Below are 27,724 nucleotides of genomic sequence, written 5' to 3' on the forward strand. Positions count from 1 at the left end.
AGCTGCATCTGTTTTTATTTACCTTTTTGCTCTGGTGCTGGATAATGTCATGAGCACATCTGCTACTGTGCAACGCAACCGTGGTTACATGCGTGGTTGACCCATGATTCTGTAATTACCCGCCGAGCGAGATGAAGAGGCCCAGCAAACCACTCAAAGCCACACGATGCCTTCCTCCCCCCTCTTCCTCCCTGCGTCCCACCAGTGGCATGAAATCCCGTCTGCTTCGCCAATGCATGGTGCTGAGAGCTGGTAGCTGCAGAGCAGAGGATGCTGAAATGGCATTTAACGACCCAAAGTTGTCCACAATAGTAATTTTGACTTCATTTTGGTGTCATTAGATTGCCGGTCACTTAATGACACTCTCTTTCTATTACGGTGGATCAAATGTGGTTATTCTCAAATTTGCTGAGATGAGATGCACTTATCAAATTTCCCGATCTGATCTGATTGCTTGTTTGTGGTCACATGGCACAAGCTGCACAGTCGGTCACCCGGTCTTGTTTTCGGACCACTTGGGAAGGTCTGATGGTGCTGAACATGAAATAGAAATATTTCAGTTTTGCAGTATCATGGTGGTTTCTCCAGATAATCAGGAGAAATGTGAAGTCCACACAAGAACTTGCAGTAAATGTTTCCACTCAGTGTTTCTTGCTTCAAAAAGTGACAACACCCACACATAGCTGGCCATGTAAGGGGAATGGGATTAGTCACAGGTGGCAAATTCAGTTGAAGGGTAAAATGCTTCCAAGATGTTTCAGAACTCTGAAATAACTCACAAAAATCGTCACTTTCTCCACTTCCTCTTGTGTTTGTTTGAAATTCCGAGAGTTCACATTATCGAGCATCTTTACACAGCAAACTCAAAGTGGCCAATCAAGACAGGACTTGTTTATCATAATGGTGAGTGATTATGAGCAATAACAATGAAGACCATATATGGATCACTTCACAGAAGTAGTGTGTGTGGGGGTTGGGTGCCACCATGCTTAGCATCTCCCAGATGTGCAAACCATATGCTCTGACTGAAATTAAAACAAAAAAGAAACAGAGAAACATGAAAGGGGTTTTTAACTTTGTAAAGACAGTTAACAGTCGGTACAGATAGGGTAATGACCGAGAGAGGCCACATGAAAGAAGCGGGGATGTTGGCGTGCTTTTTGCACCACTTATTCCATTTCCTGCTCATAAGTTCACTGAGCAGATGGGGACCAAAGGCACAAGGAAGTTTAGATTTTCTGCCCCACAGCCCATTGTATATGATGCATGTAACAGCGTAACACTGCACTGTTATCATTTACAGACGCTTTGGTGCATACCAGGAGGTCACAATAACAAAGGTGAAAAAAAAGGGTGGAAACACGAGTGACACATCTTCAGTCATTTTATTTGAAAGGATCTGGTTCAAACCTGTAATTCTGCAAGGAATGCATTTAAGGAGGTCATATTTAAAGCAACTGATTGACTATAGTGTCAAAGATGACTGGCTGATTAAAGTAAACTTCCCTTTCTACCACATTTTGCATTGTTCAGTGGTAATTCATAAGTCACATACAGCTCAACTGACAGTGCAGACAGAAAGTAAATAAAATAGAAAATACATGTACTGCAAAAATCTGGAAAACTGGTTGACATGCGGAAAAGAAGCATTTGCAGGCAGGCAGGCTGCCGGCCCATCGCAAGAGCTCACTGAAAACACATTCAATAGTGCCCTCTCCTGTTGGTTCAGCACACTGCAGCAAAGCTCCATGAAGCAGCACCACAGCAGCTGAAACACTGTTCATGGTCAGAAAATGGATTTATATTTTTAAAAAAAAACAAGAAAAACTAATTTGTAAAGCATCGATCTCGCCCTGAGAAATATAAAACTTCTAAAACTCCTCTGAGCTTCATCGCTAACAAGCAGACAGTCATTGAAAATCAAGTCTGCCAATTGTGAGTTTCTATGATACAAGCCCTCTCTGGAAGGTGGCATCAGCTGTAACAACGGCAGGGTCTTCTCTACATCAGCCTGTTGTGCTGCTCGGATAGAGACATGTTTATTTAACGCCTGCCTTGTCTGTGTCTGGATAATGTCCCCCCTCAGGCAGCGGCTGGCAGAGTTCTGGCTGTATTTCTGCTTGTATAATCAACCTTCACAGCACTGACTGACCATAGCATCACCTTTAAAGACTGCGAACAGACGCTACGGACCACGTGACACCAGTGAGAATTAAAACATCATAAGTGAATCGAAAGGCCTTAAAGCCAGCAGACTATAAGGCCTTTCGCTACACTGAAACTGCATTGGAAGTCTAGTCTTATTCAACACAAAAGCAAAAAAATGACATTTATTTGTCACAGATTTTGTTAGCTTTCTAGTCCCTCCAAATCCACTTCAGTCTCCTCTGTTTCTGCTGGTCTTTACTCCCAATGGTTGTGTTGAATTGTTGGTATTCTTGCTCAGGTGGATCAGTTGTGAGGAAAGACGTTTCGGATGGTTCAGCTCTGGCTGATGACTCAAGGAATCCTGGTTCTGCCGAGGAGGAGTCTGCGGTTTCATTTCGAAAATCCAAAAAGTTTGTTTCAGTTGCATTAATGGCAGAAATGGTGTCGCCATCAAACCCAGAAGACAAGGCCTCCGTCTCTGTGTGATGTGAGCGAATTGTGGAAAACTCTTTGAAGGGGGGCACTGTGGAGCGCTCCAGCGACGGCTGCTCTGTCGTGAAATTCTGGTGTTTGAAGTTGAGCATAGACAGGGCCGAGGTGTTGAGTCCAGGAGAGGATGCGATATGTGATGCTGCAGGCCTGACTATGGAGGTATGAGTGCATGGTCTTAGAAAGGGTGAAATTAGTCCACATCCAAAAGCAATATTTATAATCCTGCATTGTTATTTAGAAATTTGATTTCATAATAATGTGGATTTTCAGCTGAAGGAGTAATGTTAATGGTTTTTTACACTAGTAACTCCATAAACTAATACATCCCTGTATTGTATTGTATTGTTATTCCACCGACTCTTACTTCTCTTGAATGTTTGACCGTCGCCATGCAGAATGATTTATGACACAAGAAGGCTGTTTTCACACTCATCTGCTGAAGGGGGAACGTTTGGCAGAGTTCACCTTAAATCTGACTTAGACAAGTGTACAGTATGTACAAGCAGCACTTTGTGACCTCGTAGTCCAGCATGTCACTTACACATGTGTGATGTGGAAACTGGAAACCTCCAGTGCTCACAGACTGAGAGTGAACGAGTAGACATCTGGTGTCCAGCAGTTAAACTTTTAAATGAAGAAATGTTTGCATGTTTGTAGATTCTGTATTTTTTTCAGGAAAGGAGTGTGTTGAGGTGGTGTTAAGAATTATTAACAAAATTAAAGTTCATTTTATTTTTCTCTGTTTTTTTTTTCTTTCAAATGTTATTGAGGTTTTTTCTGCGAGTCACTTTTGTTTGAACTTCTATCTCACTTTAAATTGTATGAAAGGTGCCATATAAAGTTAGATGATTGGTTGACTGAGCAACAAACAAAAGTAAGTGCCTGGTGTGACTACAGTAAAAGCCGTTCAATGGCTAGTGGTCAAAATATCATCCAATAATTAATCACCACTTTAGTTTTACTGTGTTCATCAGCAGCACACTCACCTGTGCATGGCAGTGTGTTCTCCATGGTCCAGTGCATTTTGTGATTTGTCTCTTTGAAGGTGAGCACAACATCCACCCTGTAGAACGGCTGCAGGAGTTGTTTGTGGTCTGCGCAGGCCTGTAAAACAAACCTGGTTTAGATGTTTTACATTGTAATGCACAATGCTTATGTTTTAACAAATGTCAGAAACTGGCCCAACTGCATGACACAAAATGCACGACCTGTTGTTTCAGTACTAACCTTGGTCTGGAGTATTTGGGCTGTAGGGATGATCAGTGTCACAAATTCACTCGTCTCATGCACGGTGAAATTATCTGTCTGGGGCACCGACACATTACTGACTGTCAGCGCTTCGTTGACGTCGCTGCCTCGCTTGGTCAAACCCATTCGTCGTTTGAAAATGTGCAGCACCGTCTCCTCCGCTGTGGACGTGGTCACTGAAAAATGCATCAGGGATAAGATGTGTCACTAGGACAGATGCAGTTACTTTTCAGATTAAGACTTTACATAATGAAACATATGATAAACTTAGAAAACATATTTTTGGCTTGTGACCCCATACAAATGAGCTGCTTGGCGCTCTCTGTAAACATATCAAATTGTATCAGTATTTTGAGTAAGTATGTCTTTCACTATTGGCTGAGATAAACATGTTCAAGCTTGGGTCGTGACAAGGGAAAATAACTTAAAATAAGTCTACTTACTCTCCCTTACTGCTTGCTACCCACCTTTTGGACACGTGGCTTCCATACTGTAGGCATACTGACCACTGACCAGCTTCAAGGCCAAGAATTCCCCTTCATTTTCCATCACCTGCATTGACCACAGTCCAAAATAAGTCTGCGAATTTCAGCTGTAATGCTGCAAACAGTCACTGGGTGGCAGTGTGCTGTGTGAGGTTTCTTACTTTGACTGGGCTCAAGACCTCCTTCCTCCTGCCTTGAACTGTAATGTCTGGTCCGCTCATGTTAGCATTCATCTGGATCAGGCTGGCATCCTCCAGAGCTACAATTAGGTGATTGCTCAGAGACAGAGACCAGTGCAACTGTAATGCAAACATTCAGACACATAAACACAGTCAGACACGTCCCCTCTGCCTGTTTTCTTTCTCTCATTCAAACACATGCACAAAATATGTGTTTACTTTCAAAATGCAATCATATTTTCAACAGCTGATTTCATCATAAGACTGATTTAATATGAGTACCTCATTATCCCAGTTGTCATAGGGAACTTGTCTTGTCACCTACAGACACACACAAATCTTATCAGAATGACAAATAAGTGAAGTGCTTGGTTCGAACAGGGGAAAGTTTAGCCACAGTACAGCCAGCAGTTACCTGGATAAACTCTGGGTCACACTGGATTTGCTCTCTGCAGGGCAGCATAGAAACCACGGGGCACTTCATTATAAAACTGTGAGGTCTGCCTCCGAATCGGTTTATCCTCCTCACCAAATTCAGTGTCAGGATGTGGTAGCCATGCTGAACAATCAACACACAACCAGAGGATTATCACCATCGAGCCCAGCTGCAGGGGTTTATGAAGAGAGTTTATGAAAATGGATTGGATATGTCTTCAAACAGGGACGTACTTGTTGCTGCACCAAACATCCAGTGTAACTGACTCCAAAAATAAAGTTCTCATTGGGGTCTTTGTGCAGAGAAAATCCACAGGCGGACAGCTGGAGGTTCAGGTGATCCAGAGATGCGAGGTTTACTTGTGGAGAGCAAATGTGATTCAGAAGGCCCATATGACATGTTTAATCTCAATACAGTGTTCCTCTTTTGTGTCAGAAGTAATTACCTCGCATCCGTAAGGCCCCAGACAGCCAGACACCCAACCCTTCAATCCGCGCACTGTGTATCCACATCTCCATGTTTTCAGAAAAACACGATACATCTCCTTCTGAAAAGCAAACACATGTTTTAATGTATTGTGAGAAAGCGCCAGGAACAACTGCAAGTCATCACAGACCAAAGGTTTACCTGTTAATTTTGCTGATGGGGTGTCAATCCATTCTCTTTTCTGGATGGAAAACACATTCCTCATGATGAAACACTGCAAAACACTGAGAAAAAGACGAATTGAGAGCACATTCTGAAGTTAGTCAATAGTTCAAGTCTGTTTTTGTACATTATGCTACTCACATAGTTCTAAGCAGGATGCTGAATTTTATCTGATCCATGCTGCTTCTGCAGACAAAAACAGTCAGTGGGCAGTCAGAAAGCCGCCTATTTGTAGGTGAGTGGGCTGATGTTACTGGGGAGGAGAAAACACAGGTGTGTTTGCTTTGACATGTTGAAAGAAAGTGATAAAAAAAAAAAAAAAAAGTCTCAAAGAAGGACCACTGTCTCCAGCATGTGTGAAATGCAGTTGTAGAACCTCTGATTGGTCAAGGTTTAGTCATTAAAAAATGTGATGATCTACTCTGAATGAACCTTGTCACATCCAGTTTTCCTATTTCATTTTACCTTAAGTAGTTTTGACATAATCTTGTGCCAAAGTATCACATGTACTCTGTGTCACCCTGTTCCTGAAATTATGTGACTTTTACAATGAGTGAGTGTGGGTGTTACAACCACACCTTATGATTAAGATAGTTTTAGGCCCATTAGACATTATCACTATCAAATTTCATCATAACCACTATTTGTTCAGTTTTCTGAAAATGTCGAGCAAAAAGGCAAATTTATACATTAATCTCATTTTTTTTTCTTAAATGACACAGGGTTTCATGGCGTTGAATTCATTTAATCCTTCAATAGAATTTCTCAGTGCGCAACTTTTGTTTGGGCTTTTAAGGTGAATCTTTACGGTTAGACTTCAAAGGGTGACACGCGAGCTTTAAGATACCCATGACACGTTATAAAATACGCCACAACTAATTAAGTTATCCGTATTACTTTTAAGTCGAATTTCTAAAAGTTAAACGACAGCCGGTGATCTGATTTCAAACAATTAAGTAAATGTTCTCCATATTAACTTTTGGCATCCCTACAAAAAATAACAGTGTGCCCTCCCAAATACATGATGTCATCTCCACAAGAGACGCGGCCATTTTGTTAGCTAGCTTGAGGTTAGACAGGTTAGCAGTGTAACGTTTCAGCTGCAAATATTCTCTGTAGTCTGAGCATTTAGTACTCAAATCTCATCGAATAAGATAACTTGTCGATGTTATTATTTGCGCACAGTTTTCAGCCACACGGTCGTAGACAAGAGGAGGATTCGTGTGTTTGTTGACAGTAAACACCGCGCGACACTGGATGGTCATTCATTTTTCAAGCTGTCTTGAGTTTGCTAGCCTGGTAGCTAGCTGGCTAACTTGTTTACGCGTGTTTTTAGCGGAGAAGAACAAACATAGTATATATGACCGCAAGCTATTAACTGTTTGAGAGTTTTGGAGTGAGTGATAGCGTTCACACAGCTTGTCTTATCTGCGTTTCGTTGCCCTTGCGTTTCAGTTGCGTCACCCAGCTAACAGAAGTAAACTTCAACGAGGGTCGACGCTACAAACTCGTGCGCCTCATTCCGGTGTTTACCAAGTTAAAACCTTGAGCTCCATCAGCTGATTCCACTTGGACCAGCGCTTGGCCATTCAGAGACCATGTCAGAGTTGTACATTCGTGTGGCTGAGGATGAAAACGAAGAGCCCATGGAGATCCCCTCAGAGGACGATGGTACCGTTTTGCTATCATCGGTAGCAGCACAGTTTCCAGGGGCGTGCGGGCTGCGGTACAGGAACCCGGAGTCCCAGTGCATGAGGGGAGTCCGGCTCGTGGAGGGTGTCCTGCATGCGCCAGAGAACGACTGGGGGAACTTGGTCTATGTCGTCAATTACCCGAAAGGTGAGACACAGATGGGAGCAATGATGTGCTTCTGAAATTAATGGGTGCCTCTGCAGAGCTCGTTGAATGAGACTACATTCATATTATGGACGTACCTAACAAATAGGCAACAGAGCCTGGCCCCAACTTAGAGAAGTGATGATGCTCCATTGTATAATTCTATTAACAGTAGCTTGCTTCTGTCTTTGTGGCAAAAGTTAATACCTGTTCCAGTTTTAGTGTCAATGCACCGATGCTCAAAGCCAGGTTTGTAGACAGAAATGTTTTTTAGGATGGTGTGGACAATCTCGACTGGCCTGCTAAAAGCCCTGACATTAAACCCCTTAAACACAAGCTTTTATCACCCAACATCAGTGCTTGCCTTCAACACTCCTGTGGCTGGATGGGAGCAAATCCCTGCATCCCGGTCCCAATGTTGTGGAAAGCCTTCAAAGGAGAGTGGGAGCTGTTGTAGCAGCTATTGTTGAACAGCCACACATGCATCACATGTTGAAGCGGTCACAAACGTTTGGCCTTGTGTTGTGTCGTGGTCAACCACCAGACAGTGAAGAGTTCAGAGGGTCATTGTTTGACCATTCACCCCATTTCAATGAGAGTGGTATTTACATCTGATTGGCTCTTTTTCTTGATGTACTCGTATGTATTTATTCTCCACAGACAACAAAAGGAAGATGGATGAAATAGACGCTGCCTCAGCTGTGAAAATAAAAAGGGGCTTTCAGAAGACATCAGATCTCATTGTCCTCGGGCTGCCGTGGAAGACAACTGAGCAAGACCTGAAAGATTATTTCACTACCTTTGGGGAGGTCATCATGGTACAGGTAGTCACATCTTTTCTGGCTCTGAATATTTCTGTCAACGTTTCTTTGAGTGAGAGTGTGATAAGGATGTGTTTCTGGTTTTAGTTAAAATTGGAAATAAAGCTTACATTTCATCTATGTTACTTCAGGTCAAGAGAGATGCAAAAACTGGTAACTCAAAAGGGTTTGGGTTTGTCCGGTTCACTGACTATGAGACACAAACCAAAGTGATTGCTCAGAGACACATGATTGATGGACGATGGTGTGACTGCAAACTCCCCAACTCAAAGGTATTTTGGGCACCATTTTTTAGTTCAGAGCAGAGTCAAGAGCTTCATCATAAAAATGCATTCAGATTGTTTTTGGGTCAATGATCAGTTAAGATATTGGTGCTCATTTGGATTTCTGCTGTTAGATGATTTGTTCAGTCTTTCATGTTAAAATTGGATTCAATCTGTTGTTGAAAGAGAAGCAAACTTAGTGTGTATCATAAATGTTGATGAAATGTCAGAGAGCTAATGCTGAAATAGTCAGAAACATTACCGACAGCGTCACGTCGACGGCTTCGTTTATTGCTGTGCCTCTTTGTCCTCTCAGGCGTGTCCTGATGAGCCCATGCGGAGCCGTAAAATCTTTGTTGGCCGCTGCACAGAGGACATGACAACTGATGAGCTGAGGCAGTACTTCATGCAGTATGGCGAAGTCACTGATGTCTTTATCCCCAAACCTTTCCGGGCGTTTGCTTTTGTCACATTTGCAGATGACCAGGTGAGATTCACCATAGATGGCAGAGTTTCGTCCCTTAATTCAAGGCGTAATAATGACTGTCGTGATGATGTTCTCCTCACTTCTTTCTCAGGTCGCCCAAGCCCTGTGCGGAGAGGACTTGATCATCAAGGGCGTCAGTGTGCACATCTCCAATGCTGAGCCTAAACACAATAATAGTAGGCAAATGATGGATCGAGGGCGGTTTGGGGCTGGTGGGTTCAGTCAGGGCTATGGCAGTAATCGCGGTGGGCTAGGCAGTGGTAGTGGAGGGGTTAACTTTGGGGCTCTTGGTCTTAACCCGGCCATGGTGGCTGCTGCCCAGGCAGCGCTGCAGAGCAGTTGGGGAATGATGGGCATGCTGGCTAACCAGCAGGGTCTGACAACGACGGCAGGCACAGCCACTACGACCCGAGATCAGACCTATAGCTCTGCCAGCACCAGTTACAGCAGCCCCAGCTCAGCTAGCCTCGGTTGGGCTGCAGGCACTAATACTGCCTCCAGCAGTGGCTTCAGCTCCGGCTTTGGTAACTCTATGGAGTCTAAGTCTTCTAGTTGGGGAATGTAGATAGTTTTGAGTTGACCTTTTCTGTTGCTGTTAGGTTAATCTGGTAAGTATACCTATAGGGGGGAACTGCTTATATCTTATGTTCCTATTATTTAAAAATACACTGCCTTTTTATTTTGTTAAAGAGAAGTTTATACTTGTGTGTGACTGATTATGTAGTCATGCATTGAATGGGTGAAAAGTTTTAGTGGAAACTGCCACATGTTTTTTGTTTTTTGGAGAAAGTGTCACACTGTGCATGCAAATTAATATTTAGAAACATGCACGAGTATCCGGAGAGCTCCGTCAGCCACCTGTAAAATGGGCTTGTTATAGTTATATATATATAAATGTATATGTGTGTGTGTATGCATCTTTTTGTTTGTTTTTGTTTGACGTCTTTTGGAAACGCCTTCATGAAAATCTCTTCTGCAGTTCACCAACTCTTTCCCAATTTCCTGGGAGGAAGCTCCTCATTGGCAGCAATGTTCGACAGATCTCAGTATCAATTCCCCTCTTCCCATGTGTAAATGCTTTGTCATCAAAGAACACAGCTTCACTCTGCATATACTGTGTTAGACGGTGGGTGTTGTCTTTTTTTCCTCTCCCCTTTTTTTATGGATATAGAAATCGTGTCTGCTCTTGTCGCTTTTCGAGATCAATGAGTGGGATTGGTGTTGGACCGAGTGAGAGTGAGCGAACGGGAGAGCGAGGAAGCACGTGTGAGAAGGACTGTCTGTGCACATTTCTTTTTTAAGGGACAAATGCCTGCGAGAGTTGAGAAGAACCTGTGGCTTTGTGCGAGTGTGAGAGGAAGAAGCAAGTACGAGTGTGTTCCTAAGGGCCATCACAAGGACATTTATTGCATCTTGAGATCCCTATGGTCTCTGCTTTCTCTCATTGTTTTCTCTCAACTTTAAATTCTTTAAAATCGCAGTGAAATGTCAAGTGCTATGAGTATTTGTATTCTTTCGTAGCTTTTTCTTGCTGTCTGATTTGACGTGAATGCTGTGTCTGGTTGTGTGCTTTCTTTTCTCCTTGTTACCACCCTCTCTGTGTGAAGATGTGACTTTGTCTGTATGGGGGAAAACAACTGAAAGCGTGTTGGAAGTTTGCAAGTGAGCTCAGAGGTTGACGTGGTGAATGTTTGACAAGTTCCCATCGAAAGTTTGTGTTTGAAGTGGTTACGAATGCATTTTCTATGTTTTGTGAATCAAAGGGAAAGTCTGAAATAAAACTGAATTTGACTAGGTATGATACACTCTTGACAGTGACTTATTTTTGCCTTTACATTAATTGAACTGCCAACACTTTAATTCACATGTATAGGGACCTCGGACATGGACAGCCCAGGTTTTCGCCTGAATCCAGATTGGAGTCAGTTATGGAGAAGCTGAAGACTTTGTGGGGTGGGCCGGCACAAACCAACAATGGAATTGCTGCACGACTGCCTTAATCCTGAAAAGGATCTTCTTCACCTCACTAGCAAGAAACCTTCGACCATCCCGTAATGAAATTTAGACCGGACCATACTCAATTGGGCTGAGGTACTTGTTTATACCTACAAATGTCACAAATAGGACCAAAGTCGTACCTGCAGTTTGACAGTGATCATGCGTACGTTTTTTTTGTTTTCCCAGACTTGTGAAACTAAGCTTGCCTTAAATTTCTCACCTGCATTTCTGTCAGTAAATGCTTTATTCCTTGTGCTCATAAGTATTAACTGGTCGGTTTCTTTTCAATGTGATCAAAAAGAATTTCAATAAGGCAGTGTGTGCTCTTGTTATTTTGTCTACATGGATTGTAAACTGGTTGGAATGTATGAGATGAGTGATTTTCAAAGGGACTTCAACAACTAAACATGCCAGCAGGAATTCACACTTTCTGTATTGAAATATTTTAGTATTGCAGTGGAAAATAAAAGTTTTGAGTTTTTAATCACCTGTCGTCTCTCAATGTAGATAAAGTGTAGATTAATAGAAGCATTTTTCTGACTGGGCTCCACTTCCAGCTCTTATCTTGAAACCATTTTCCGTGCTTTCAATGCGATGCCTCTTTCAGATTTCATTTGGAAGCTCAGTAAAATGTGCTGAAAGTGTACTTTTCATGTTCTGTCTGTAGGTGGTGCTAATTGGCCATTTCATAACAGCTTGTGGGACAAGACTCCCAGTCACCTTTAATGTATAGAAATGTATACCTAGTAACTGATCTGTAAGTGATTGTGGGAGGTTTTCTGGTTTTTCTGGGCTCATAGAGATTTGGTTACACACCAGCTGAGGGACTATGAGAATGGAAATGAAACCAATTTTTAGTTTTCCTGCAGAAGCACATGTGATGCCCAGTGAAAGACCAAAGAAGCTCGTAGAACATTGTATACAATTCAAGACAAATACATTCCTGCTGGGTGTTACATATTGTGGATATTGTGAAAAACACCTTTCAATTAGTAATTTAGAATGTGTGACATCAGTTCCTCAACCTGCCAGTGAACAAGGTTTTTGGAGGGAGGAGGAGGTTATCTAAAGAATAATAAATCTTTGTACTGTGTCACTAATGGAACATTTAATTGAAGCTCGCTGCTGTTAACATGGGTGCACAGTGTGAATTGTACTTTGTCCCGCTGATAGCAGGTCGAGAAGGTCTTCCAGGAGGAGTTCTTGCAGGGTGGTCTGTCCTTGGAGGCGATGTGGTTTCTGAGCATCCTCCCTGGATCCATGAACCCAAACTGTAGCTCAGTGATTCCTGAAAGCATCTGCTGCAGCTCCCTCAGCTCCTTCAGCGCTTTCTAATGAAAAGCAAAATCAGGTTCAGCCTTTTTTGTTTCCTAAAATATGCAAGCAAGGATGCAGGCGATACAGAACAGGTAGCGAGTCAAGGCACCAACACAGCTAAAATTAGGAATATTGGAGGAAAAATACACAAGTTGAACCTCTAATATTCACTAGATTGATCTCACAGAAATCACCAGATTAAATAATTTGCTGAAATGGACCATCAGCTGACCTGATTGTGTGAGAGTTCTAGGTTGTCATTGGTTTCTAGAGCATGAATAATACCTACGACAATGCAGACAATGAAAACCGGACGAATTATAATGGCTGCTGTGTTCGTTCTGCTCGAGACCAGACTTCAACCACTGCTGTCTGATTGAAACGCTCTCACTCGTGAGCATTATTCAGTGGACATCAAAGGTACGATCACCAAACTCTGCATGAACCTACATACAATTTTGGCATGTCCACATTTATCCCCCTGTCCTACCTTTGGTAAACAGTCAGGATAGAACCATCTGTTTTCAGTAAGTATTGCCTGTGGATCTGAAGCCTACTAAACACTGGTTCCTCTGCTCTACAGCCCTCCATTGTCCAGTGGGAACCGGTGGGTTTGTGCTGAATTGTGGGTTTTGGTCTTTTCATTAAGATTTATTCACTGATATTCACCGTGTGGTCATTTTGTTGAAATCATTTCAGAAATCCAGGAGGTGGAGGTCGTTTGATCTCGATGGAAACCATTTGCATCTGTTGTCCAGTCTTCCTCCTCCTGCTTCATTATGCATCATCATCGTCATGCTGTGTGGTGTCACCCTGCTGCCTGCTTTGTCTGCAGATGACTCAGTGGCCTCATCCTCCACCTGCACTGCCTCCACTGAGCTCTAATAGCCTCTTGTGCTCTAATGCAGCCTCCGCTTGGCATCGGGCCTCATTAAGAACGCACGGCCTCCAATTGTAGAGAATGTTCTGTCCTTTGGATTAATGAAGCATTAGAGAAAAGGGATGGGGACACACACGTTTATTTTTTATTAAGCAACAGGACGATTCCCAACAACCGAGTAGCAATGATTCGGTAGAGGGGCCTCCCTGAGGGCCCGTAGTGGTGAGCCTCAGTCTGATAATGGAGCGGCCTGTTTATGGCATGAAGTGCACCGCAGTTAAGCATATGAATGACAGTGCTTATATTGTTTCTTCTGCGCTCCCCTTCAGGATCAAAGCTCTGACAGGAGGTGTCAATCGAGGAGGTCTTTGAAGGGTCCCAGGACGGTTGAATAGAAGACAGAAGCTTGACATAAACATCAACCTGGCAATCACCGAAGCTATTGCAGCACAGGTGCACTGAGGTGAGGCTTTGTTTAATGTTTAGCAGCAGGTGTAATAGCAGCTGTGACACACTCCTGTCAGATACAACATCCCTCAGTGGCTGTGGGGGTGTAAGCAGCGCTGTCTGTCTCAGCAGCCGAGAATCCCCTGATGAGGCTTTAGATAGCACAGCGGGGAACAGAGTGCTAAAAGGTTTAAATGAAGGTTTTCATTCAGTTTTTGTTTCTTCATACATGCTTCATTAGGACTTTGTTTCTAAGCTGACCTGAATTAGTGTGAGGATGTTTTCTGACACCAGCCACTGATCTAGTCACAGACATTTTTATTCCCAAAGGTATTAGTTTGTTTAAAATATACACTGCTCAAAAAAATTAAGGGAACACTTAAATCACACATCGGATCATTATTAACTAATTATTCAAGATGAAATCTTTTCTGATGTACATTGCATAATTTGTTGAGAACAAAATCATGTAACAACGGTCAATGGAAACCAAAATCATCAACCCACTGAGGGCACGATTCAAAATCACAGCGAAAATCGCAGTAAAAAAAAATTGAAATCCCAGAGTGATCCAACTTGATTTTCATCACAGCAACTCATAGTGTGGCTCAGTAGTGTGTACCCACCGCCAAACCTCCTGTTCCTCCTCGCACAAAGGAGCAGATACTGGTCCTGCTGCTGGGTTGATGCCCCTCTATGACCCTGGCCAGCTCTCCTTGTGTAACACCGGTCTCCTGGTACCTCCTCCGTGCTCTTGAAACTGTGCTGGGAGTTACAGCAAACCTTCTTGCGACGGCACATGTGGATTTGTCATCCTGGAGGAGCTGGACTACCTGTGCGACCTGACCGGGCTGCAGGTACCGCCTCACACTAATAGTCGTGACAAGGACACCAACAGAACTCAAAACGAGAGAAGAATCCTTCAGGAAGGATAAGGAGAGAGCAACTGTCTGTGGCCACCACATGCAAAGCCATCCCCATTTTGGGGGTTGTATTGCTTTTGGCTCACCATTGCACCTGTTGTCATTTTCATTTGCACCACAGCAGGTGTATCTGAGTCACAATCACTCGTGCTTCCTAAATGGACAGCGTGATATCCCTGAAGTTTAACTGACCTGGTGTTATACTGTGATGAGTAAGTGTAGAGAGGTGTCAGGAAATAAGAAAAACATCTGCATGTGACCTGCCTTCAAGGTTCAAGGTCAGTATCTTAACCCTTAGGCCACTATGGCCCCACACCAAACAGCGGGGCCCCTCATCACAGGCTGAATGTGTCGATGAGTTGTGAGCATTTTAACCAGACTGATTTCCTCCTCTAAACCTCTCAGGTTGTTCCATCTGAGTAACTGCGAGAGGTCTGAAGTAAAACTATCCACTATTTGACAAAAAGCTATGAATCATGAACCATATTTTAACTGCTCAACTGTACCTTGTTTGGACCAGTTCCTGCTCACACAGAAATTATAGGTACTCATAAAAAAAAAAACTTTATGCAGCATACAGTTCATCTCAACTACTCCTATTGACAAGAGCTGCGGCATACTGTATACCGGGACTGGACTCGACTAGGACACCTGCACAATTCAACCTTTATTTTATTAACCATTCTTTATTTATAAAACTTTATTTAGACTTTAATTCAACTTCTGCTGTAATCAATCTTACATTAAATCAATACTGCAGCCTCAAAACTAACTATAACTTACCATTAATGTATATTTCTTGTTACTGTGCCCATCTTGTCTTGACATGACCGACACTGTGAATCGTTTGTGTTTTATTAATACCAGTTTTTAGTTACATTTTAATGAATTAGGATGTATAAATTAACAGGTGTTAGGGTCTTGGGGGCCACCTGCTGGACAATCACTGAAATGACAAAGCATGAAATTATTTATACATTTCACTGCTGGCTGCATTCATGTGACCGTCCCCACCAGTCATGTTGACAGTCCTGTTTGTCAGGCAGATAAATCTTAAATCTGATTACAAATTTCAGATGAATTTACTGGAGAATTAGGCCAGGGGCCAAAGAGGAGGAGTATTTTTTAAAGACAGTACTTCCTCATTTTCTGAGACAGTTTTGAACATTTTCACAATTCCCTGAATAACCACTGAATAACTACTTTAATAAAAAAATGTGTCACAAGTATCCTGATCGTCAACAGTTGTATTTCGATGCAGTTAAGGGTCTAGATACAGATCTAGAAATACATTTTGACTGTTTTAACTCACTGAAACAACCAATTTGTAGAACTGTGCAGCCTTAGTGGAGTTGTGCACTTGGTAGCTTGTATAATGATATCATGTATTAATATTCAGTGTATATTTGCTCACTTCAGACATGCACTGATACACCGTGAACGGACCAGCGGCTCACAGTGTCCGTCTTCCACCAGGCAGGCCTTTTACACTGAATATCCTGTTTATATCTCTGCCAACTTATGTCACTTGTTGCTTAATTTAGCGCTACACACAAACACATCTCAATCCTGTTTACAGCATCCAGAGAGTAAGGACCATACAAGCTAATTATAAAGGGATTGAAGTCTTTATTTAGCCTAATACAGTACAGTGCAACAGTTCACCTTAATCCAGTGTTAACACGGTGAACCCTAGGCCCAACATGACAGGTGAACGTAAGCCTGATAGCCAGCATAGTATCAACAGCATCCAGATGGAGTCAACTCTTTGTTGCTCCTCCTCAGTCGCAACACCAGAACACACAGGGTGGAGAGTTTACAACACACACAATCTATGATTCCACTTCTTGATAAATAAAACTGCAACAACACATCTTTGAGAGGAGTAAAAAGTTGGATTAAGGTCATTGCTGGGGTGGGCGGCTCCTAAACATTCAGGCTTGGTTATAAAGATGGAATGTGTAACATTCGTCTTCTTCCCTCACAGATAGCTTCCCCTCGTCTTCGGCCTCCCATCTTTTCTTTTTTGTGTGTTTTGAGTGATGTGCTGATGAACCTTAAGCGTTGTAGGATGAAGAAGAGACCTTTCCACCGTGGCCCGTCCAGTTGGTGTGGATGAAATGCCCGGGCTTTGACAGCAGTTCATATGTGTGGGCTCCAAAATAGTCCCTCTGGGCCTAAAAGAACAAAACACAACATGAACAACAGCTGGCACCCACAGAGACAAATTTCACCTACAAAGAACGCAGCTAATGATAAATTTAACAACATCCATCTTCAACTTGTTTTGTTCAACCAACTACAGTTACATAAACGGAAAAAAAAAAAAGGGAAAGCAGCAAATCCTCCCATTTAAAACCAGTTCCAGTGTGATAAATGATTAAACCTGACAAACTGTTTCAGCTCTATAATTAAATGCTGAACCGAGTTACAGAACACACACAGCTTCTTGTCAGAGTCTTACAGCTCTTAGATCCCAACACAAACACACACCACAGCCCCACGTGACCTTTTTAATCTGATATATCTCCACTCTCGGCCATATGCTCAGTGGGCTCTGCTCTGCTGCGTCTACTGTTGTTTTACCTGGATGAGGTTTGCTGGCAGCTGTTCATGCCTGTAACCATCGTAGAAGGCCAGAGCTGTGGTGAAACAGGGCATAGGGATGCCATGCTGGACTCCAGTGCTGACCGTTGTGCGCCATGACTCCTAAACAAGGAGATTAGATAGGTTAACAAATGTTCATGGAGCTCCAGTGTAATGTGGTGTTAATGTGGTCGTGCTCATAAGAAGCCAAGAACAAGAGGTCTTCACAAGGTCACTCCGAGCTGGGTCTACATTATGTGAGGTTGCGTTCGATTTGACAATGTGTTGCCATTTTCTCTCTATTTAGGTCTGTTTGGGTCAGCGCAGGTCTGAGTCTGACTGTCTGCACCAAGTTGTTTTTCTGTCTGTGTTGTCCTCAACTTCCGCTATCAGCATGTTACTGTTTTCAGAGTCTCTGTTGCGACATGAAACAACACCAACCTCTGAGCTAGCAGCCTCCACGCTACCCCAAACCTAACCAGGTCGCTAAAGGTACAAACATAAACAGGCTAGCAGTTGCTGCTTGTAAAATTAGTGTAAAATTACATCACCAAATTTCAGTTTAAAAACTACCTGCCAAACACGGCGTCTCACACAGGTGATGATTCAATCAAGCAGTGGTAGTGTTTGTAAAAGAGGAAACAACTTGTGCATGTCTGTGTCAATGAGGGTATTGCAGCTCGGTCTTTGGACACTTCCTCCTTCCTCATACCTGACAGTCCTGCACAACACTGCTGAAGAAATTGTCCAGCAGCAAGTTCTGCAGCTCAGCATCCCTGTCAAACGCCTCTTTGATTTTCCCCAGGAAGACACTGGTGGGGGGAGGAGAGGGCAGTGTTAGTCAACAGACATCTCATTGGATGACTGTAAAAAGCATTAAACCAATACCATGACCAGGTTTCCATTCAAACAAGTACAAGGTCCCAGCGACAATGCACAGATTGAAATGTGATTACATACTGCAAGTCTCACAGAGCGTTTTATTTGTTTTTGGTTTATGCAACGTCTTTGGTAGATTACACAAAGCAAACCAGTGTCACAACCATAGTTTCCTCATACTCTAGCTTCACAGGAAGGGTCCAATTTTATTTCATCTAGATTTCTCAACCCAGCAGTGCACATATGTCGGGGAAAACAGGGTTAGTTATTTCCTTTAAGGCACTACATTGAGACTTATGGAAGACCCTTTACCCTATAATTGTTCCACAATTTAAAAATCCTGAACTTTCTAATATCTTACAAAGTGAATGAAATCCAAAAGAATCTCTCCATGTTATTCTTGATTTCTCAAGAGGCTCTCTCTTGCACTGCCGAACCACAGTTTGCACTGTCAGTGTGAAAGATGCCGGTTGAAATAAAGTGGCAGAAATTGCGATATACCTCCGGATGATGCAGCCTCCTCTCCACATCAGAGCGATGGCACCGTAGTTCAGGGACCAGCTGAACTCTTTGGCTGCCTGCCGCAGCAGCATGAAGCCCTGAGCGTAGGAAATGATCTTGGAGGCGTAGAGCGCCTGCAGAGAGAAAAATGAATCAATTTATTGTGAAATAGAAACAGAACTTGAAATAAATAAAAGCCATTGTAAAAATAATAATAAATGATCAAAAGCAGTTAAATCTTGTAGGTTGGCAGAGTGCCTGAAAATGTTAAATAAGATGTAAACATGAAGCATCAATCCTCTGAAAGCTTAAACCACAACTGAAAATTGTAACCTTCAGGATGTATCTAGTAAACTGAGTCTGTGCTGTACTGTGTTCTACCTTTCTGATGTGCTCCAGGAAGGCAGCCTTGTCGCCGCTGAATTTGACCCCCTGTGGCCCTGAAAGACTCTTGCTGGCCTCCACTCTCTCATCCTTTAGAGAGGACAGACATCTGGCAAAGACAGCCTCCCCTGAGACAGACAGAGTGGAGGAGACAGGGACAACGAGGTTAGCCTTCTGCATGCATGTCATTATTGGAGCATAGGTTATGCTGCAGAAACACCCTGCCGACATCAGCATGACTCAGCAGTAAAAACAATACTGTTGTATGAGCAGGACTTGCCACCACTACTTCATAAAAAAAAAACAAAGGATTGCCACTTGCCACATTAAACGTGATAATTGTCACTGCATGGTGACACTGTAAGAGGAAAAACTGTTGGGTGAGCATGACTTGCTAAAAACAGCATAGCCAGGTGCTGCAGCCCACAGGAGAGAGAGCGACTGTGGGCAGTGAGTGAACTATAGTGCTGAGAAATGTATGCCATGTATATGTACACTGTACTGGCCTGACAGACTGGTTCATCCCTCAAACAATGAAGCCTTTTGTGCTGCCGCCCTCTCTCTAGCGACACCACCGACAGGGACTGAGCAAACATATAATTTCTTCTGTCTGATCTGAAAAATGGTTGCAGGGATTTGGTGACAGGGAAGTTTCTGATACAAAATATCTACATGACTGAACTTTGACCGAATGTGTCATTTTGACTGAAACAACACGCTCTAAAAGGGGTCTCTTTTGAGGGGCACTCACTCTGCAGAGCTCATATGTTGACACCTTTTGTCCTGGATCATTAACCTCACCTCCTGATCTCCATTTTGTCCATGAGACAGACTGTCATACAGTCAGAGCAAAGCCCAAAGCCGTACAGAGTATAACAAATCCCCCTTATGTCACTTGAGATGAGCAGGCCACACGGAAAAGCCTTCAATCTTCTTAGTGGCAGCCACATATCGATCATGTTCCCTCGAAAAGCTCGCTGCCCACGCTGTCAGCTAACTAGCAAAGCTAAACATTAGCCCTCAAATTCTGATCATGAGGCCTTCTGCCTTTTGCCATGTCATCATGACAAACACGGTTCATTGAAAGCAGCCAGCATTGGAAGGAGAGAAGGAAACCAGATACTTCCTTGTCTGAAGTCTCCTTTCTTCCTCTTACCGATCAAGGTGACAGGTGTGCCGTACTCCAGGGCTGAAATGGCCGTCCACTTCCCTGTTCCTTTCTGTCCAGCGCTGTCGCGGATCTTGGGCAGCAGGTGAGTACCATCAGAGTCCCTGTATTTAAGGATGTTCGCCGTGATCTCGATCAGGAAGGAGTCCAGCTCGGTCTTGTTCCAACTGTCGAAGGTCTGAGTGTTTCAGCGCAATGAAATAAAGTCAGCCGAATTGACTTTTTTCCATTTGATCGTACAGAGCTGGCATGACACAAACAAAATACTAATGAAGATGGTGCAGCCCACCTGTGCCATCTCATCGTGGTCCATCCCCAGAACATCCTTCATCAGGTGGTAGGCCTCACAAATCAGCTGCATGTCGCCATACTCAATGCCATTATGGACCATTTTTACAAAATGCCCAGCACCCTCATCTCCCACCTGCAGGAGCAACACAGTCAAATTATTGTGAGGTGACTTGAACTTGAACAGCTGCTACAATCACTCAGTGTGGTGAACATTAAGCACACAACACAAATGAACCGCTCACCCAGTCGCAACATGGCTCCCCTTCAACCTTGGCAGCGATGCTCTGGAAGATGGTTTTTAGATGTGGCCTTAAACATAAAGCAACAGCAAGTTTTAATTAACTAATTAACATGTCCAAAGTGCCAAATATGTCCAACTTTATCAGGAGTGACTGTATTTGTTTTAGCATGTCTGTGTCCCACATCCAATATCTAGCGTGCAGCTGAAAGTCTCACCAGGCCTCTTTATTTCCTCCTGGCATGAGTGAGGGTCCATAACGCGCCCCCTCCTCTCCGCCACTGACTCCACTGCCGACAAACAGCAAACCTTTCTCGTTCAGACTCTTACACCGCCGCTGTGCGACAGAAACACATCAACACATACTGTGAGAATATCCTCAAACAGAAATGAAGATTTACAGCTAAACAGCGCATCTCTACGACTTACTGTCGTGTCTCTGTATTCGGAGTTGCCACCGTCGATGATGATATCCCCGGCTTCCAGAAGAGGAACCTGAAGAACAAGTGCAGCACAAAGTGAAAAGATTGAACTGGGTGGGAGTACAATCCACAATGGCTTTGAACACGTCGCAGCACAAACTACTGACCAGTTTGTCGATGAAGTCATCCACAGCCTGTCCAGCCTTGACCAGCAGAATGATCCTCCTGGGCGTCTTCAGCTTGGACACCATGTCCTCCAGAGACTCTGCTCCGATCACCTTGGAGCCCTTGGCCTCATTCTGCAGGAAGTCATGAACCTTAGACACGGTTCGGTTGTAGGCACAGACCTGTTGGACAAATTTGGTGATTACTGGGTGAAATAAAAGAGGAAAGTAGAAAAGTTGGGTGGGAGTCGTTGGAATAAAGAGGAGAGACGTCATCCTACCACGAAGCCATGGTCGTTCATGTTCATGATGAGGTTCTGGCCCATGACAGCCAACCCGATCAGCGCGATGTCTGCTCTGTGAGGAGGAGAGAGAGGCTCAACATCGACAACAAGGACACATCATACTGTATACCCATCCGGATCTTTTTACCTTGTAAATATTTCTTTTATATTTTTTTACTTTCTTTTTCTATTATATATTTTATATTTCATGTTCATTGTTTGCACCAGGGATTTGAGGGAAACGGTATTTCAATTCTGTTTATGTCCTGTACATATAGCAGCATGGGCAATAAAGTTGACTTGACTTGACGTCTACAAACTGTCCAACACCATTTTCACCATGAACATCATCATTCTATCTTTTCTTTGTTGAATCCATCTTGAACCTCTACGTTTCATCTTTCACTAACAGGAAATTCAGTCGTGGGTTTAAAAGTGACACAGACATGAAATCACTTGTGATTTCAAAGCTATCTGTCAGTCCTTCGGGTCCACAGCAAACACTTTAGCCGTTCAACTTTCACACTGAATGTTACATATATTTCTACAAAACAGGAAAGCGGGTTAGCTAACAAGTTAGCGGCTCCGTTTACACCAACTGAACAAGAAAACAAGTCTCAGCAAATGAGGAAAAAACGACTACAAAGTCTGCAATGACTGAACCACACGCCTCAGTCGCAACCTTTCCACTTTGCCGAATAATAAATACGTATAAATGTCACATGTAAACTTACTGTGCCATGGTGTTCCGCGAGGAGAGTAACGGTGAAATACCAGTGTTCAAATGACAGGCTCACACACCAGTCAGCCTCACTTCAGCTTTCCTCCTCGCTCGTTTTTTTACTTCCTTGTTCACGTCGCAGCGTGACGAGGGCGAGGAGCGGTCACGTACGCACACGTAAGTATCCGGCCATTCGGATGACGTTCAGCACACTGAAGCGATGTTGTTCACGAATTCTCATTGGTTCATAAACCTGAGCAGAGGTATCCGCTCTCCTATTGGTTTCACAGGTTGTCACTCATTTTACGTAAGCGCACACCCACAAGCGAGTGAGTCTTAGTTCAGGGCAAATCCCGTATGCTGTAACTTTCAGAGAAGTGGATAGTCGGCCATTGGCACAATCTTGAGGTACTTGAACTTCGTGTCTGTAATTTCTACTTCACAAAATTTCAGAGAGAAATTTTCTACAGTCTCCGAAGTAAACAACAAATACACTGATGCGTAATACTGTCATACATCAGTCACAGCAGCCACATTTCTGCAGAACGAGTACTTTTACTTTTTACTTTTTAAATACAGTTTGCTTATAATGCATTTGTAGTTTTAACTAGGATTAAGATTTTTTTTTTCATTGTTGTATTAGTACTTTAAGTTCAGTAAAGTATCTGAGTACTTCTTCAACCACTGACATTATTAGCACTAAAGTAAAAATTTATCTGAATTTTGTGAATTAAATATTGTCCATGTATGAGCATAGTCCTTTATTGTAATTAAGGCTGCATTACAAGACAAAGTGGGCGACTGCCCCAGGTCTCAAGAAGTCCACAGGCCCCCATTGTTGTGTAACAATGCACAGCCAGAAGCACAATGAGGCCTTCAGGTGGGTCCTGGCTTCTTACCTGAGTTTGAGGCCCTGTGTTGAAATGGGCCTCTGTGTCAGAATCTCATTTTAAGATCTTGATTATATCAGTTTTATGCTTATGTTTCATCCTCCTTCATTGATTTGTGCTCGTTATCACACTGCAAACCCAGAAACAGCAGAGGGAGGAACAGTTGGTTAATTCACCTCCAGCAGGCTCATCAAACCATCAAAACCATCAAAGCTATAGAATTTAATGTACCCTAAGAAAATGAGAAGCTAATTTGTGCTTATTTCCGCATTATAAGGTATTATATGTCATAAAATGCGGCAAAAGCACAATGTCAAGTCATTTCTCTGTGTGATTTTTAACTTACACTGAGTCCCAGTCTTCTTCCATGCAGAATAGGATTTCACACTGAATCAACCATGCCCATTTTCTTCTAATTACTGGAAATCTGTGGCAGATCACAAGAAAATGACTGTGCACTAAACCAGTTTAACGTCAGAACGTCTTTACATGCATGTGGAGCGGGGAGGAGGAAGTGGCTTTTGGTCAAATAATCCAGATTAAAGGTACTTCATGAATATGTTTTCTGTGCAATGAAAAGTCTATTGAATTATTTTAATCTTTCGGAAAGTGCAAGAGCCTTTACTATAGACTGAGGCCAGGGCCTCACAGTAGAGAACTGATTAAAAAATGTCAACACCTAGAGCCCATTTCTGCCAGAGAAATCCAAAAATGAAGGCAAAGTTAGGGATGAAGGTAAAAAAAAAAATACTCACAGGACATCAAAATGATCAGATACTAAGTCAACATTTGGACTTACAAAGCTACAATAGTTACAAAATTCTGACTTTCTACACCAGACTCCAGGGTTTCACTTACAACACAGTAAATCAACTATCTGGCCAATAATTTTCTAGGAAGTCAAAACTATGAGAGATTACGTCATAATTTTGATTGACTATTCGTATATTTGACTTTCTGTGAATTCCTGATATCATTTCCTGGCAGAAATCTGCTCCTGGAGCACACAAACATGGGAGAGTTGTAACATGTAAAAACATGTAACGAGGTGAGTCTAACTGCACAAAGGACAATACAGACAGGCAGCATTGTTCTGCTAATGCACAGTTTGCACTTTTATTGTTGCCTCATTCACTAAACAGCTCAATGGTGCAAGATTACCATACACAGAATTAGGATATCTGCATGACACATCTATGCTATACAGCGAATGGATTATAATTATTACAAATACAGTAAACATATTTACATTTTAATTCAAGCTCCATACAACACAGATATTTACAAAATAAGTATGAAAATGAAACAAGTCTGACAAATAATGTACAGTGTTAATGTCATGGTTTGTCGCTTTTTTCGTGAACAAATCCAAAGGGAACGCAGTTAACTGATATTAATTGTCAGAGGGGAAGATGGAAAATATCATGGCTAGTCTTGTTTGAAAGGCATCATTGGAAAAAAAAAAGTGTTGAGGTGAAGAAAGACACCGGCAAAACAATAGTATACTGTCATTTTAGATGTCACTAGCTACTTTGTATTATATTCCCTGATATATTAGAAAAAAATAAAATGAGTTAAAAACCACCCTTAATTTGTTAGAATTCAAGAGGCTGGCTAGCGCGCGTCATGAGTAAATATTCTTCAAATCGAAAGCAGACTTCCACTCAAACCACTTTCTAAGTAAGAGGAAGCACTAACGTAACTCACCTCCCCTGAAAAGACGCAGTGGGTTTACATTTTAGTTCTCTCTTTTTTTTTTCTTTTTTTTTTCCTTTTTCAATGATGGAAAAACACACATCTTCATAGTACATTCAACGCTCTCCCACTTCAGACCGGAGGAGGCTGCCACACCATCGTTTGGTTCATTCTGAGAAGAACAACTAAACCGCACAGACTTTATTTGATCAGTTAGTTGAACCTTTTATTGATATGTGCAAAGAGCTGCAAACTAATATATACATTGCAAAACAATAAATACACAATCCAAAATAATATACCTCTGCAAATTAGTCACTGAAGTGAAAATGTTTGCTCTGACAGGTGTTCATGTCGATATGTTTCTCACGCGTGGAGCACGCTGAGGTTGATGTGAGGTGCGTTGCACTTTGAGCTTTGATCAGTGCATAGATTTCTTTTTTTCATTATGATTTTATTACATGTGTGGCTTTGCTGACAGACAAAACATCTTCTCAGAAATAAGTTTTTGTTTCTCTGACCAGCAGGTTGGCTGACCTGAGGGCAGTGAGAATGTCTTCCGTCCTTACATCAGCGAACAATCAACACATGTCGCCAATAGTGTCCCTAATGCTCGTAGCAGGCGGTGGCTGCCTCTGTTTCAACACCTTTAAACTCTAATGTCCCTTTCACATGAAGCAGCTGGCATACTGCTGGTTGGTTGGCCAGAGTTTTTAATGCCCATCTGCTTTTCTCACAGCAGTACCCTTTGTGGAGACAGAGGCAGCAAAAATGAAATTCACCAGGAGCCAAATGTGGCTGCTGTAGAGCGATGTACAGAGCAAATATTTTCATACACAATACCAGAAATAAAACCTTTGAGTATATGTCGTCCCTTTAGTACCACTTCTTCCTTTCTAGTAAACCTTTTTTTTTTCCTAGAGAGAGCTATCCAGTGTAGCCTTGATATGTGCTCTTATCCGTGTTCCTGATACTCAGAAATAATCTTGGACTCAACATGTGTGATCTGCCCTTGTCTTGCTATAGATATGTGTTAATGTGCAAAATAAGGTTTAACACCAATAAAGTTGGTTAGAAATTAAGAAATAAATGCCCTCTGTTACATTTCATATAAAACTTCCCTACAGAATGATTAAAAGCATAATGACAAAAACAATCAACAATGTTCATAATTAAGAGAAAAAAAAAAGTCAACCCAGTGAGAGTTAGATGAGTTAAGAGGTCTGAATTCAAGAAAGCAAATAGAGAGTGAACACATGGTAACCTGCGGTGCTGCTGGACAGTAAGCTCTTCACTATCGTGCATGACAGTGAGGGGAGTCACGGGGTCGACTATCATCTGCCCTGCAGGCTATGTGCTAGCAGCTTCATCAAAAAACTACTGGCGTCAAGGCTAAAGCATTGCAACTTCATTCTCTTTCCTGTTTCTTCCTCCCACTTCACCATCTTCTGCTCTGTCTTCAGGATTACACATATGTGACGCTTAAACTAAATATCAGCGGATGTTGAGGCTCTCTTGAGGTCTGAGGCTCATCACATCGGTGTGACAACAAACTGCTAAGAGCTAGAGGAGCTGAGAGGAATGTCTTAAATGAGAGTCGGAACTACCACACTGATCCCAGAACAGACAGTATGTACAAATCATGTGTGTCTTCCTCTTCCTCCTCGTCTCCTTGAAACCCTGTTTTTTTTGGGAAAATCATCTACTCCTGCAGGAACGATCCATCCTATTTTCACTTATCAGATATGGAATAATCTTCAGATATTTTTGCATGTTTCTTCAGTTGGCATCTATTTTTGATGTTGACACAAATGCATGATTGGACATGATCACTCACTGACTGACGGCACTATCGGGGGTTGGAGTTGGTGTATGTACACGGACTGAGGAGTGGAATCTAAGCATCACAGGGATGGCAGAGGAAAGCCAGTGCTGCCCTCAGGTCTGGCTGAGTCGGGACAAATTTTTCAGACTTAACATTTTGATTCTAAAGGCTGTTTAGGACACGGTGGAGGGGAAGCTAGAGGCAGCGGCCTAATGCGAATCTCACAAAGAGAAGTAAAACCTATGAATTCATTAGCAGCAATAGATCTTGTAGCCTTGCTTTCTGTAGCACAACGTAAACTGATAGGTCACATGGAGATATTTGTTCATTTCCCTTCATGGTTTCAACCCTAAGTTATCTGACTGGTTTTAATTCTTTTCCAGTAAGCAAACCCGGCCTTCTCCTGAGGACTGCTGCAGTTATCATGCGGGCATATTACTAAAAATAAAATAAAACTCTTCTCTGGAGACGAATAACACTGATAGAGACGAATATCTTACAGATGATTGGCAAACGGAAAATTGGTGGCCTGAAAGAACAGTTACTGAAGAATCGTGCACACACAAGTAGACTATTACAACATGCTACTAGTTAGGGACTTAGGGAATGACAACGAAGTGGAACAAAAATCAGACCCAAACATTGTCATAAAACAAAAACACAAAAAGCTGAGGAGGAGGAGGAGGAGGAGGAGGAGGAGGAGGAGGTGGAAGGGAAGAGAAATAGAGAGGAGGAAAGCTAAGTTGGCAGAGGGTTGTTGGAGGGAGAAGGGGAGGCAAATTCCTCTGGAACTGAAACTTTTAGTCGCATGAAAGGAGACTTAAGCCACAAGTCTACTTACAAGAGAAAACTGTCAAGAATCACAATGATTAATAAGTGTTAACACTTGGTATGTTCAAAGGCTCTCCACAAAGACTGGGAGCCGTGGTTTCCCGTGTGCCGCTCCACTCACTCAGTTCTTCATTAGGCCACTGCGCCTCCTCGCCAGCTTAGATCTGTGGAAACAGGATTTTCAGGTGATGAGAACGTCGCCCCTCAGAGTGCAGAGCAGCGGTCAGTGTGAGACGA

At 42.6% G+C, this 27,724-nt stretch overlaps 4 protein-coding genes across 25 annotated transcripts in view; 1 reads left to right on the top strand and 3 right to left on the bottom strand.

The window, feature by feature from the left end:
- Positions 1 to 1,370: 1,370 nt before the first annotated feature.
- Positions 1,371 to 6,027, bottom strand: ciroz (ciliated left-right organizer protein containing ZP-N domains). Its single transcript, XM_076741695.1, has 11 exons — positions 5,778 to 6,027; positions 5,616 to 5,698; positions 5,434 to 5,535; positions 5,222 to 5,346; positions 4,968 to 5,111; positions 4,835 to 4,873; positions 4,535 to 4,672; positions 4,356 to 4,440; positions 3,868 to 4,064; positions 3,627 to 3,744; positions 1,371 to 2,791 (listed from the first exon to the last, which is right to left on the bottom strand). The coding sequence occupies exons 1-11, from the start codon at positions 5,813 to 5,815 to the stop codon at positions 2,358 to 2,360; spliced, it is 1,503 nt and encodes a 500-aa protein (XP_076597810.1). The 5' UTR covers positions 5,816 to 6,027; the 3' UTR covers positions 1,371 to 2,357.
- A 646-nt stretch (positions 6,028 to 6,673) lies between these two features.
- On the top strand, positions 6,674 to 11,525 carry tardbpa (TAR DNA binding protein a). Of its 5 annotated transcripts, none has more exons than XR_013077715.1 (7): positions 6,674 to 7,475; positions 8,133 to 8,296; positions 8,425 to 8,565; positions 8,873 to 9,043; positions 9,135 to 9,219; positions 10,023 to 10,169; positions 10,917 to 11,525. XR_013077715.1 is itself a non-coding variant. In XM_076740854.1 (6 exons), exons 1-6 carry the CDS (start codon positions 7,235 to 7,237, stop codon positions 10,115 to 10,117), a joined length of 933 nt encoding a protein of 310 aa, XP_076596969.1. In that variant the 5' UTR covers positions 6,710 to 7,234; the 3' UTR covers positions 10,118 to 11,525. The 5 variants fall into 5 exon arrangements, 2 of the variants coding, with proteins under 2 accessions (XP_076596969.1, XP_076596968.1); XR_013077714.1 differs by having other exon boundaries at positions 6,683 to 7,475; positions 9,135 to 9,255; XR_013077713.1 differs by having other exon boundaries at positions 6,710 to 7,475; positions 9,135 to 10,169.
- Positions 11,526 to 16,217: 4,692 nt separating this feature from the next.
- pgd (phosphogluconate dehydrogenase) lies at positions 16,218 to 22,371 on the bottom strand. Its single transcript, XM_076741744.1, has 13 exons — positions 22,260 to 22,371; positions 21,523 to 21,598; positions 21,245 to 21,424; positions 21,085 to 21,150; positions 20,874 to 20,992; positions 20,660 to 20,726; positions 20,416 to 20,550; positions 20,115 to 20,304; positions 18,956 to 19,086; positions 18,575 to 18,708; positions 17,907 to 18,006; positions 17,195 to 17,317; positions 16,218 to 16,785 (listed from the first exon to the last, which is right to left on the bottom strand). The coding sequence occupies exons 1-13, from the start codon at positions 22,265 to 22,267 to the stop codon at positions 16,666 to 16,668; spliced, it is 1,449 nt and encodes a 482-aa protein (XP_076597859.1). The 5' UTR covers positions 22,268 to 22,371; the 3' UTR covers positions 16,218 to 16,665.
- Positions 22,372 to 24,224: 1,853 nt separating this feature from the next.
- kif1b (kinesin family member 1B) overlaps positions 24,225 to 27,724 on the bottom strand; it is a 56,585-nt gene continuing 53,085 nt past the window's right edge. For all 18 annotated transcript variants that reach the window (XM_076740734.1, XM_076740727.1, XM_076740724.1 and 15 more), the window contains one exon: positions 24,225 to 27,651. In XM_076740734.1, the coding sequence (XP_076596849.1) occupies positions 27,609 to 27,651 (43 nt within the window). In that variant the 3' untranslated portion in view covers positions 24,225 to 27,608. The remainder of the gene's footprint in view (positions 27,652 to 27,724) is intronic.

The sequence above is a fragment of the Chaetodon auriga genome, chromosome 10 (assembly GCF_051107435.1).
Source record: "Chaetodon auriga isolate fChaAug3 chromosome 10, fChaAug3.hap1, whole genome shotgun sequence".
Taxonomy (NCBI): Eukaryota; Metazoa; Chordata; class Actinopteri; order Chaetodontiformes; family Chaetodontidae; genus Chaetodon; species Chaetodon auriga.